Genomic DNA, 10,417 nt, shown 5'->3' with positions numbered 1-10,417 from the left:
CTCTGTTTTATTTTTTCCCCTTCTTTTTTCTTCAAGGAACTCAGAGCAGCACATGAGATTCTCTCTTTTATCCTCACAAAACCCTTTCAGGTAGGCTAGGTTGAGAGAGTGACCAGCCCAAGGACTTCAAATGAGCTTTGTGGCTGAATGGACAAATATTCTAATCACTGCACCACACTGCCCCTTGAGCCATAGTTGCAAGCCCTAATCAATATTAAACCCTGCTTATAATTAACCTAAATAATAAAAAAAGACCACCACCAGACCTTCATAGGCAAGGCAAGCTGTAAGCCTTGTGCATGAATAGTTTTGGGTAAACTCCACTATCTTTCATGCTGATTAAAATAATACATGTTGAAATTACACTCCAGTTACTTAAAGAGTCTGATTTGATCTCTATTGCCACTGCTAAGGAATTCACAAATAATGAAAATGTTTTGCTGCTTCCTTTGCATATAGAGATATTCATTCTTCTGCACCACTGAAGCAGAATACAATTTTGTGTTGGCGCTGAAACAATTCACATGGGATCTTGGTGCTTGCATATGCACCTTCCTTCCTTTAAAAACTAAAGTGTTTAATAGTATCTTTCCCCATGTTTGCAAAAATATTTCTTCTCTGTGAATGCACTTTGTGCCTAGAAAGAGGGCAAAAGTGGAGCCTAATCTTTATTTTAAAAAAAGATCTCCAAATATCCTCAAATTCCTAAAAATGGACAGGGGCTGTTTTCTTGCTACCTTGGAATTAGAATTCGCATCCCTCTGGAGGGGGATCCCCCATTCACAGCTTCTGGCCCCTGCCATTTCTCACATGGTTGGCGTGGGAGGGGGAGGTACAATAACGGGCTCAGGGAAACCCACAGTGTGCTTCCACGTGCTCTGGAGTATTTCTGTATTGCACTGGGAATTATATCATTCCCCGTGCATTGCGGAAAAGCTTCAGAGTGCATGTGTGCAAAGTAAATCTCTGGATTTGGCCCTAACATACCACCAGCCCATCCCTGGTTTCACACCCAGTGGGCCTGGCAAACCTACTTGGATTGGAAGCAGATAGCAAAGCAGTATGAGCACACTAGAAGCTGTAGTTTATTTTATTTATTTATTTCATTTACACCCCATTTTATTCATTTCATTTACACCCCAGTGAGGACAAAAAGTATTGTTCTTCTTTCCTTCATTGTATCTTCACAATAGGTTTACCATTTGATAACATATAACAACAACAACAACAACAACAACAACAACAACATTCGATTTATATACCGCCCTTCAGGACAACTTAATGCCCACTCAGAGCGGTTTACAAAGTGTTATTATTACCCCACAACAATCACCCTGTGAGGTGGGTGGGGCTGAGAGAGCTCCAGAGAACTGTGACTTGCCCAAGGTCACCCAGCTGGCTTCGTGGAGGAGTGGAGAATCAAACCCGGCTCTCCAAATTAGAGTCCCATGCTCTTAACCACTACACCAAACTGGCTTTCTGTCGGGAAAACTCTTGGGGATTTCCTCCTCCATTGCCCACCACTGTTCTGAGTGGCGGTGGGAGAAAAATAAAGAAAAAAAAGGCTCCAGCCCAGTTGCCTACAATAGTAGCTCTAGGAATCACTAGAAACTCTATGATAAAACCAACATTGCTGATAAATAAAGGGTGGAAAGTCTCAAGCCTAATAGATGGCACATCATTTCTGGGCACAACCTAGAAGTGACAACAGTAGCTGTAGGAATTCTGGAAATTCTGTGGTAAACTTGATATCACCAATGTCACATGCCCCCCCCCCATGTCCCCATCCCCAACCTTGCTGCTGGTTGCCAGGCTTGGCCCAGCACTCCTACTTGTGAGGTTGATGAGGCTCAGTTAGGGTTACCAACCCCTTGTACCTCAGAAGCAGAGGATGGGGTTGAAAGGCAGGCACAGGGCCTCGATCCAGGCTCCTTGTGCATGTGCTTTGCACTTGCATACTCCAGAGGCCCCGATGACATTACTTCTGGTTGGAAACCAAAAGCTATGGGGTCTCAGCAGGGCCAAAACTGGCCCCAAACATAGCATTTCCCTTAGTTGGGGGCTGATTTGACCCCAATGAGACCCTGTATCTTTCAGTTTTTCACTAGGTTTTCAGAGCATCAAGAGCACACATGAGTGCCATTTTGCTAAATGCTTTGGTGGCTCCCAACCTGCCTCCCCCACTTCTTTCTTCATGGCCAGCCAGATGAGTGGGGCCAGGGGGCAAAAGGTGGTGGAGGAGGAGTTAGGCTTAAGGACACAACATTGTGTTCATGGGTCCACCCATCTGGCATGTTGACTCAACATTCTCAGTTGAAACTCGGATTCTCCGCTATGTAGAGCTTATTCAGATAAGGACCAATGGTGTGCAAGAAGAGGGAACTTGAGCCTCCTTTCATGGCATTTTCCTGATCTGAAAATGGTTGCGGGGACCTGTTGTCTGCCCTATAGGGGAAACTAAAGGACAACGAATGGTTCCCTAGGGGCATTTATGTTGGGAAAATGGCATTGAGGCGGAGGGGTTGAATTAAGCCCTCTCTCAGTTTCAGTCAGTCCCCAGATGCCTGAAAATCTAAACGTCAGCTGGGAGCTTTCAGCTCATGTCTACATGACAGGACTTGAGCAGATTTCAGAATAGTAGTTAGGCCATCAGGGTAAAAAGGGGCCTGTTGCTTGAACTGCATAAGCCTGGGGCCTAGTGAGGGGAGGAATAGTGACAGCATACCAGTTCTGAACCCACTGTGACCCCCCCCCAAAGATCCTTTAAAAAGCAAAGAGGGCTGCTTCAGTGGAAAGAGTGAAGAGGAAGAGTCAGTTGGCCTACAAGAACATTGCCCTCAGGTGTGCCTCCTCGAAGCCCAGCTTGGCCTCTTTTACGTTGTGAAGGAATGCCTTTAACAGTTTAAAGGACTGTGGGGAGAGGAAGTTGGTCTCTGATAACGTGTGCCTTCAGACAAGCTTCTCCAGTTGGTGGAATGACAGAGTTTTGCTTTTGGTGTCAAGGATAACTCTTGCCTATGCTGGAGATACGGCATTCTTGGCAAAGATGATTAAAGGATGCTGTCTTTGTGGGTTCATTTCTAGTTCTCTCCCAAACCTCCTGCTGCTCCAGCTATTGCAGCAATTTCTTCTACTCTGCTGTAGCACAGTGGTTAAGGTTTTGGCTGCGAATCAGCACTCTTCTGGTTCAAATCCCACTACTGCCATGAGCTCAGTAGGAGGCCTTGGGTAAGCTACTCCTCTCAGCCCCAGCTCCCCAGCTGTATTGTGGGGATAATAATACTAACTTGTTCACTGCTCTGGGTGAGGCACTAATCTGTCTAGAAGAGCAGTATGTAAGCACAGTTAATAATAACAACAACAACAACAACAACAACAACAACAACTCCCTTGTAGATGTTGACAATTGGAAGACAAGCAGCTCGAACTTCCTCTCAAGTCCTTCTCCTTCCTGGAAGCAGCAAGGAGGCTTTGGGGAGAGGTCTTTTGTAGACCCAGCTTCTGCAGTCTAATTGCTGCCTCAGTGTAACATGTTGAAATACTGAAGTGGCAACCTTTTGATATCCCATCAGACTGGTATGTTTGGACAAGATTTTCAGCAATATACTGGCTTTTAAATAAATGTCTGGAGTCCAGGACTCTGACAAATAGTTTATGGAAGAGATTATGGACTATGATTATTTTAATGTCTTAAATTTTTTTAAATTTATACTTTTTTTTCTTTTTTGGCCTCCTGGGCCGTCGTCACACGGGCATCTCTTCCGTTAAATTTACAGCATATAGCGTCCTACCTGTTATCGGCACAGTAACGTTTCTTTGGGTCACCTAACGGCTCTTCGCGCCACCAGCTGTCCACACTGAAGCACTCTGTTCTGTTCTCTCTAACCGCGCAAAAGCAGCTCCCCCCCCCTTTTTATTATTCTGGTGTTTAATTCCGCTATAACGGAATAACAGCATATAAACATTCCATTAGAGCAAAACATTACAACCCTTTTGTTTTTCCAACTTTGAAATTATATAAGTAGCCCTTTGCCCACAGAAAACTTCCTGTCTGACATGATCCCCATCGCTGAAGACTGTGCCATGGCGATTGAGTCATTTTTACTTCAGCAGAAAGTTTGCATTGTGTTATGTCGTTATGGCGTTATAAGGACTTAATAAAATAAAAAAGGGGGAGTCTCAGGAAGAAATGGATTCTGGGATTGAAGGGAGGGCATAGGACGTTGCGAGGCGAAATACATCGATGTGAGGCATTCACACTGAGGCACAAAATAGCGCGACTATCAAGCGCAAAGCAGAAGAGAGAAAATCGCTACAGTGTTGGAATAAGGTGGGTGTTTGCCAGGAAATAGCGCCATTTTAGCGCTAAATAAAAGCCCGTATGACGACGGCCCTGGTCTATTAGCAGCTGGCAACAGTAAAATGTAAGAACAGTAAAATGAAATAGCAACAATAAAAATACACAAATCAACAGTATTACAAATATGAACATAAGAAGCTACCCTATACCAAGCCAGCTCATGGGTCCATCTAGCTTATCTAGCTCATCACTGCAGTGGCTCTCCAGGGTCTAGGTAGAGAGAGGTCTTTCCCAACACTACTACCTGTGGTCTTTTCACTGAAGATACCAGGGACTGAAAATTATGCACTCCACTGCTGAACCAATTTTCTTCCTCACACCCCAGAAGAAGAGAAAATAAAGACAGGCATGGTGTTGCCACCAAGAATGCCCTGTCTTGTGTAGCCATTCATTACTCCTCTGATGAGAAAAAAGCAGAACAGGACACTTGAGGAACATCACAGTGTATGATTGGGTTGGTACATTAAATTGGGCTCAGGAACCAAGTGGTAACAATTCCAGTTCTTTAAGGATTTGATCAATGTGACTGTACTAGTGGAGAACCCACAAGGATTTTCAGGGGGCATCTCACCCCCCCCATTTCTTCTTTCCCTTCCCTGAAAGCCCCCATAGCCTCTCCCCTTTTCCTGCTTCTGTCTCTCCTTTCTACCCACTAGTTAACCTACCTTTATATGTTCCCCTGTCTTCATCTTTTCCCTCCTTCCCTCCCCCGGGCAACCTCTATCCAGGAAAACTAGTTGCTGGGCCAAGTGGAGGAACCAGTTGCTCAGTGGGGAACCTGCACAAACTTGTGGAGGGCATGGCATTTCCCCCTGTATCCTCTTTCCCTCCTCCTGGTAACCTCCATATCCTTACCTTCCCTCCTTTCCACCCACTCACTAGGGTTCCCGGTCCCCTGGTAGGAGCGGGAGATCCCCTGCTCCCAGTCTGTGCCCCCTGCTGCCTCATACCTGGCCAGCAGAGGTGGAAGGTGCAGGGAAAGGCCCAGGAGCTCTGAAGTGCATTCTCACGCGCTCCAGAGCCTTCGTTGACATGCCAGGAATGACTTCACTCACCAATCTACCTTTTATCTGCCTCCCATCTCCAGTTTTATTAATTATTTATTTACTTCATTTATACTACACCTTTCTCCACAGCGAGGACCCAAAGCAGCTTACATCATTCTCCTCTCCTCCTTTTTATCTTTACAACAAGCTTGTGAGATGAGTTAGGGTGAAAATGTGAGCTCCCATGACAGAGTGGGGATCCCAGATTCTGCTCTGAAAAATCTAACCACTATACGACACTGTTTTTCAGTGTATACTACACTGATGTTGAACCCTCTCCACAACAAGTAGGATTTTGTATTGTTCAAGCCATGTAACTTGATCTAGGAACCAAATTTTAGATGAAAAACAGGATAAAATATAATAAAAATTACCATTTTGTGTTTTACATAAAGCGCTTTCTAATTTAATGGGGGGGGAATCTAAACAAAAATGATTTTTTAACAAATGTTATATAAGTTTTGTGATTATGTGCAGACATACTAATGTTTCACATTTTGGCATTATGCTGCTCTTGTAGGCAGATCTGTTTGTATAAATTTTACAGCTGGAATGTAAGGCAAATTAATTTCCATGGATTTATGCATATATTTACAGTAAACAGAACCGCACTCAAACTATGTACAGTCACTTGCTCATGAATTATGTTGTAAAGTTTTCTTTGGATGCTTCAGTTCCACTGTTGGATATAAAATGGATACCACATGATTAATAATTTAAGAACACAAGCGAATCAGTACTTTATGCAGCTTCATAGGTATGAAAGTTAAAAATTCAAAACACAGTTCAATTATATTATTCAAATGCATCAAAATAATATTTCTGAAGAGCAATACAAAGTAGCCAAAATGTATCTGGCCTGCTATAAATACATTCTATTTTATAAAAATTGTGAGAATTCAGATGTATCCCAACCCAATATACCTTGGTTAGATAGAAATAAGTTAATCTTGCTTGAAAATCGTAAAAGCTTCTTGTTTAGATTTCACACATGATTTTGCAAATGATGTTAGTTTCCGGAGAGCTTCAGGCAGGCCTTCCCCTGTAAGGGCACAGCAGGGCTGTACGTACCAGTTTCGGTCATGACAGTGTTTCTTCATGTTGAATTTCCTGGTGATTTCCTCAGCGTCCGAAGCTCCCGGGAGATCCTGTTTGTTTGCTAGGACAATCACAGGCACATTCTTTATCCTGTCACTCTTCAAGATAAGCTCCAACTCTTTCTTCGACTCGTCCAAGCGTTGCCTATCAGAGCTGTCCACAACGTAGACCAGGCCATCGACGTTTTCCAAGTAGTTGCCCCAAACAGTCCTCATTTTGTGCTGTCCTCCAACATCCCAAACGGTTAAGGACACGTTTTCTCCAGTTTCAATCATTTCTACATTGAAACCTACTGTTGGCAATGTTAGGAAGACGTCGTTGAACTTCATCTTGTACAAAAGCGTAGATTTCCCTGCTGAATCAAGCCCAAGCATTAGGATCTGGGCTTGTTTGACTTTGAAAGGTTTAGACCTTGCAAGCCCCATTCTTACCATAAAATGTGGTAATGTCTTCTTTTTTTAAAAATGTATTATTAGACAGATTTTGTTTTCTTGATCTTTCAGATGAAAAATGGTAAATGGAAGATCAGGTTTTGTGCAATGCAGCAGGAATAAGAGCATGTATATGTTTGTTCTGTGACCTTATCAGGGTGGCAGTATGCAAACAGAGTGTTATTAAAATATAACCTTCACTGCCTACCTGCAGGGTGGAGCTGACTTGAATAATGTTTAGTCACAGCAGCCAAAGGTTGCTTTATTATGTTGATCAGTACCAATGCTGGCTTACACATATATCTCATTCTTGTACTCTAGAAGCTCCTTGTCTTTCTTAATTCAGGAGATGTAGGTGGGTTGTTTTTGCAATGCAAAGATTTTATAATGCCATTAACGATGTGACATTCCTAGGGTCAGACTGTACTGCTCAAGCATTCCTAAAGTCATTGATGTCAATATATATTCATCGTGTGTTTCTGTTGCTTTGGACATGCTTTCAACAATCATGTCTATTGGCTGTGGGGCGACTATATTCACCAAGGAAACGGTGTGCGAGTTGGATTGACAGTCAAGTTGCCGTGGATCAAGAAGTTCTCAGGAAAGAAGGTGTTGCAAGTTCAGCAGCAACTCATCCAAGGGTTTCACTCTGAGGAGTTAGGCTTCTCACTTCTCTTAAAGCAAGTATACAGGCAGAGCTGAGACTGCATGCAGGCACTGAATCACACGGGTGATGTCCTACAACACCCAGTTTCTAAACAATTAAGGACTGATGAAGCTGGCAGACTTTGGTCTGCTATTCCAACCTTATCATTATCTAACATATAGTAAGTAGGACATCCGCAGGAGTGTGTGAAGTGGCAAACCTTAAGGGTTTCCTGGTTTCCAAGGGCTCAAACTTTCTGCCCCAAAATTAACAACAGTGCAGACTGCTCTTCTAGACAAATTAGTGTCCCACTCAGAGTGGTAAACAAAGTCAGTGTATTATTATCCCCACAATACCACTGGGGAGCTGGGGCTAAGAGCAGTGGTTTACCCAAAGCCACCTGCTGAGCTGGTGGAAATCGTGGGATTTGAACAAGCAGAGTGCTGATTTGCAGCCCAGCTGTTGATTTAGCCTCAGTTTACCCTAAGGCCACGAAAGGAAGGCAGAGGTGTTTAACCCTTCAACTTCCTCTTGGTTCCACTATTCACAACTGAACTCGCATTTTTATCACCATATTAAAGGAGAAAAGGTACAGTTTTCCATTAAAAATGTTAATAACAAAACATGGGGGCTGGTTTTAAATACTGAAAGCAAGTAGAGTTTGAGGAATTAAAACACACAAGAAAAGAGGAGCAAAGCACCAGGCAAGAGGTGGCCATCACCACAAGCCAGTGGCCCTGGACCTGTGCCAGATGAACAAGGAGATGTGCGGCCCGGCTGAGTCCTATGCCTGGTGCAGATGGTGGTGTACTGCCCCACTGAGTTGTGGGGGCTGGCAGGGCATGGTCTTCCTCCCTCCCTCAATTCTTTAGGGGGTGGGTAGGGGGCCCTTTTCTAGGTTGCTTTCTCCTCCCAGGCCACCCTATTAGCTGTCATGGCTAAATGGAAGCTTCAGAGGCAGGAACCCTTTCAATACCAGTTGTTGGGGTCAGTAAGGAGCACTATTTATTTATAGCATTTATAGTCCACCTGTCTTAAAAAGACTCAAGACAGATCATGAAACATTTAATACCCATCACTAACAATAAAATACCTATAAAACAAAACTAGGAACAGCAAACTAATTTAGAAAAAAGCCTCTGAAAAAGTTTGGTCTTACAGAGTCAAACTCTGTAACTTCCTCTGGAAAATTAATTCCTAACTTCCTAACTTCCTCTGGAAAATTAATTCACCAGGAGGGAGCTACAACTGAAAAGACCCAGTGACAAACTGTGACAAACTATACTTGTCAGATGATCCATGATGCTGTTGCATAATGTAACAGGAAAGAGGCAGTCCTGTCTACTGGGTCCCAGGCCATGAAGGGATTTATAGGTAATATAACCAAAACCTAGAAATGAACCCAGAAACTAACTCGCAACCAAAGAAGTGATTGCAAGAGCAGTGTAATTTGGCTCTGCTTTGCTCCTGATAATCTAACTGTGGCATTTTGCAGAAACTGAAGTTTCCTAATTGTCTTAAAGTGGAGTCCTGTGTAGCATGTATTACAATAGTCTAGTCTTAGGGATACCATGATAAAGATCTGTGTGGCTGGATTAGCTGGGTCAAGGTAGGCAGTCAATCTTTGTGCCAGATGAAAGATGAAAGAAAACATCTTTCATAGCTGATATTGCCTGATTTTCCAGCAACAGAACCAGATCAAAAAAATCCACAGACTTCCAATAAGAAAACTAAATTAGGAAGGGAAAAAATGAACAAATGTTAAGGACTTGGTAAATTTAAGAAAGAGGTTTGTTATCAAAATGTTGCCATAGCTTGTCAGAGGCAGGGTCTCCTAAATAATCTAACTTTAACAACAACAACAACAACAGTAACGTTTGATTTATATACCGCCCTTCAGGATAACTTAATGCCCACTCAGAGCGGTTTACAAAGTATGTTATTATTGTCCCCACAACAATCACCCTGTGAGGTGGGTGGGGCTGAGAGAGCTCCAGAGAACTGTGACTATCCCAAGGCCACCCAGCTGGCTTCAAGTGGAGGAGTGGGGAATCAAACCCGGCTCTCGAGATTAGAACGGGGAAAACAGGGGACTGTCAATGATGCTGAATGGAATGCAATATTTATGATACTTAATGTTACATGCATTATCATAAGAAAAAAGTACTATAAAATGTTACACTTAAGATGCCTAATAGTGTCATCTATGCAGAGTTACTCCAGTCTGAGCCCACTGAGATCAATTAGCTTAGACTGGTACAACTCTTCATAGGATTGCACTCTTCTTAGATATATATTGTATTTGTATAATTTGTATAAATTGTATTTTCAAGGTTGGGAATGCGACTAGGTTTCAACAATTCTACATATATGGTGCCTTTGCTCTGTCATTTATGAATTCTAAAAAGAAAATACTGTTTCAGAGATCAATTGAATGGCAGAACTTAAAATTCTAAAAAAACCTAGAACTGTTTTCTGTAGGATTTTAAAATAATTTTGTAACATCATCATAACATTATACGGTATCAGACATTTCCCTGCTCCTAAAATAGTTACAGCTTAAAAACTGAAAAAAAGCCTATCAAAATAAGTTGTCAAAGGCTTTCACGGCTGGAGAACGATGGTTGTTGTGGGTTTTCCGGGCTGTATTGCCGTGGTCTTGGCATTGTAGTTCCTGACATTTCTCCAGCAGCTGTGACTGGCATCTTCAGAGGTGTAGCACCAAAACACAGAGATCTCTCAGTGTCAAACTGTGGAGAAGATGTCAGCAGGTAATTTATATCTACTCAGCCACCTTCCTGAGTAGATATAGGTCGAATCCACATTCACCCATTAC

At 42.8% G+C, this 10,417-nt stretch overlaps 1 protein-coding gene across 1 annotated transcript; it reads right to left on the bottom strand.

The window, feature by feature from the left end:
* Positions 1–774: 774 nt before the first annotated feature.
* Positions 775–7,071, bottom strand: ARL14 (ADP ribosylation factor like GTPase 14). Its single transcript, XM_054984044.1, has 2 exons — positions 6,331–7,071; positions 775–6,085 (listed from the first exon to the last, which is right to left on the bottom strand). The coding sequence occupies exon 1, from the start codon at positions 6,936–6,938 to the stop codon at positions 6,351–6,353; it is 588 nt and encodes a 195-aa protein (XP_054840019.1). The 5' UTR covers positions 6,939–7,071; the 3' UTR covers positions 775–6,085; positions 6,331–6,350.
* Between the last annotated feature and the right edge of the window lie 3,346 nt (positions 7,072–10,417).

Source organism: Eublepharis macularius, chromosome 6, assembly GCF_028583425.1.
Source record: "Eublepharis macularius isolate TG4126 chromosome 6, MPM_Emac_v1.0, whole genome shotgun sequence".
In the NCBI taxonomy this organism is placed as follows: Eukaryota; Metazoa; Chordata; class Lepidosauria; order Squamata; family Eublepharidae; genus Eublepharis; species Eublepharis macularius.
Note: the sequence above shows the minus strand (reverse complement) of the source record. Positions and strands in the feature narration are given on the sequence as shown.